This window comes from Egretta garzetta, unplaced genomic scaffold (assembly GCF_000687185.1).
Source record: "Egretta garzetta isolate BGI_Z169 unplaced genomic scaffold, ASM68718v1 scaffold2, whole genome shotgun sequence".
Classification (NCBI taxonomy): domain Eukaryota; kingdom Metazoa; phylum Chordata; class Aves; order Pelecaniformes; family Ardeidae; genus Egretta; species Egretta garzetta.
The window spans coordinates 3,328,064-3,328,375 of record NW_009258894.1 but is presented as its reverse complement, the minus strand read 5'-3'; the positions used below and the strand labels follow the sequence as shown (position 1 = coordinate 3,328,375).

The 312-nt window shown below is 59.6% G+C and overlaps 1 protein-coding gene across 1 annotated transcript in view; it reads right to left on the bottom strand.

Moving 5' to 3' along the window:
- Positions 1-274, bottom strand: part of VTI1B (vesicle transport through interaction with t-SNAREs 1B) — a 12,617-nt gene extending 12,343 nt beyond the window's left edge. Inside the window, exon 1 of the mRNA XM_035889781.1 lies at positions 116-274. Within this exon, the coding sequence (XP_035745674.1) occupies positions 116-137 (22 nt within the window). The 5' untranslated portion in view covers positions 138-274. The remainder of the gene's footprint in view (positions 1-115) is intronic.
- Positions 275-312: the final 38 nt, after the last annotated feature.

The following is a 312-nucleotide window of genomic DNA, read 5'->3' as shown; positions in this document are numbered from 1 at the left end:
GGCCACGCCGGCCGGGGCCCCGGGCCTTCCGTTTATTTAAACTCTCTGGTAACGGCCAGCGCGAGCACCGCCGATCCCGCCGCCGCCTTTCCCCCAGCCCTTAGCGCGTGCTTACCTACACCCCTACATCTTTCCATACGTTTTGCTAGGGCTCACGTTGTAAAAACTTGCCGCCAGGTTGCGGAAATCTATTTTGGCTGTCTTTCCAAACGGCCGCCGAGCTGCCTCTCCACACATTTCTCGGCTTGTTAATCGGAAAGCGCAACCAGACCCGCAGTTTCAGGCCGGCCTGACAGACCCAGCTCAGACTCG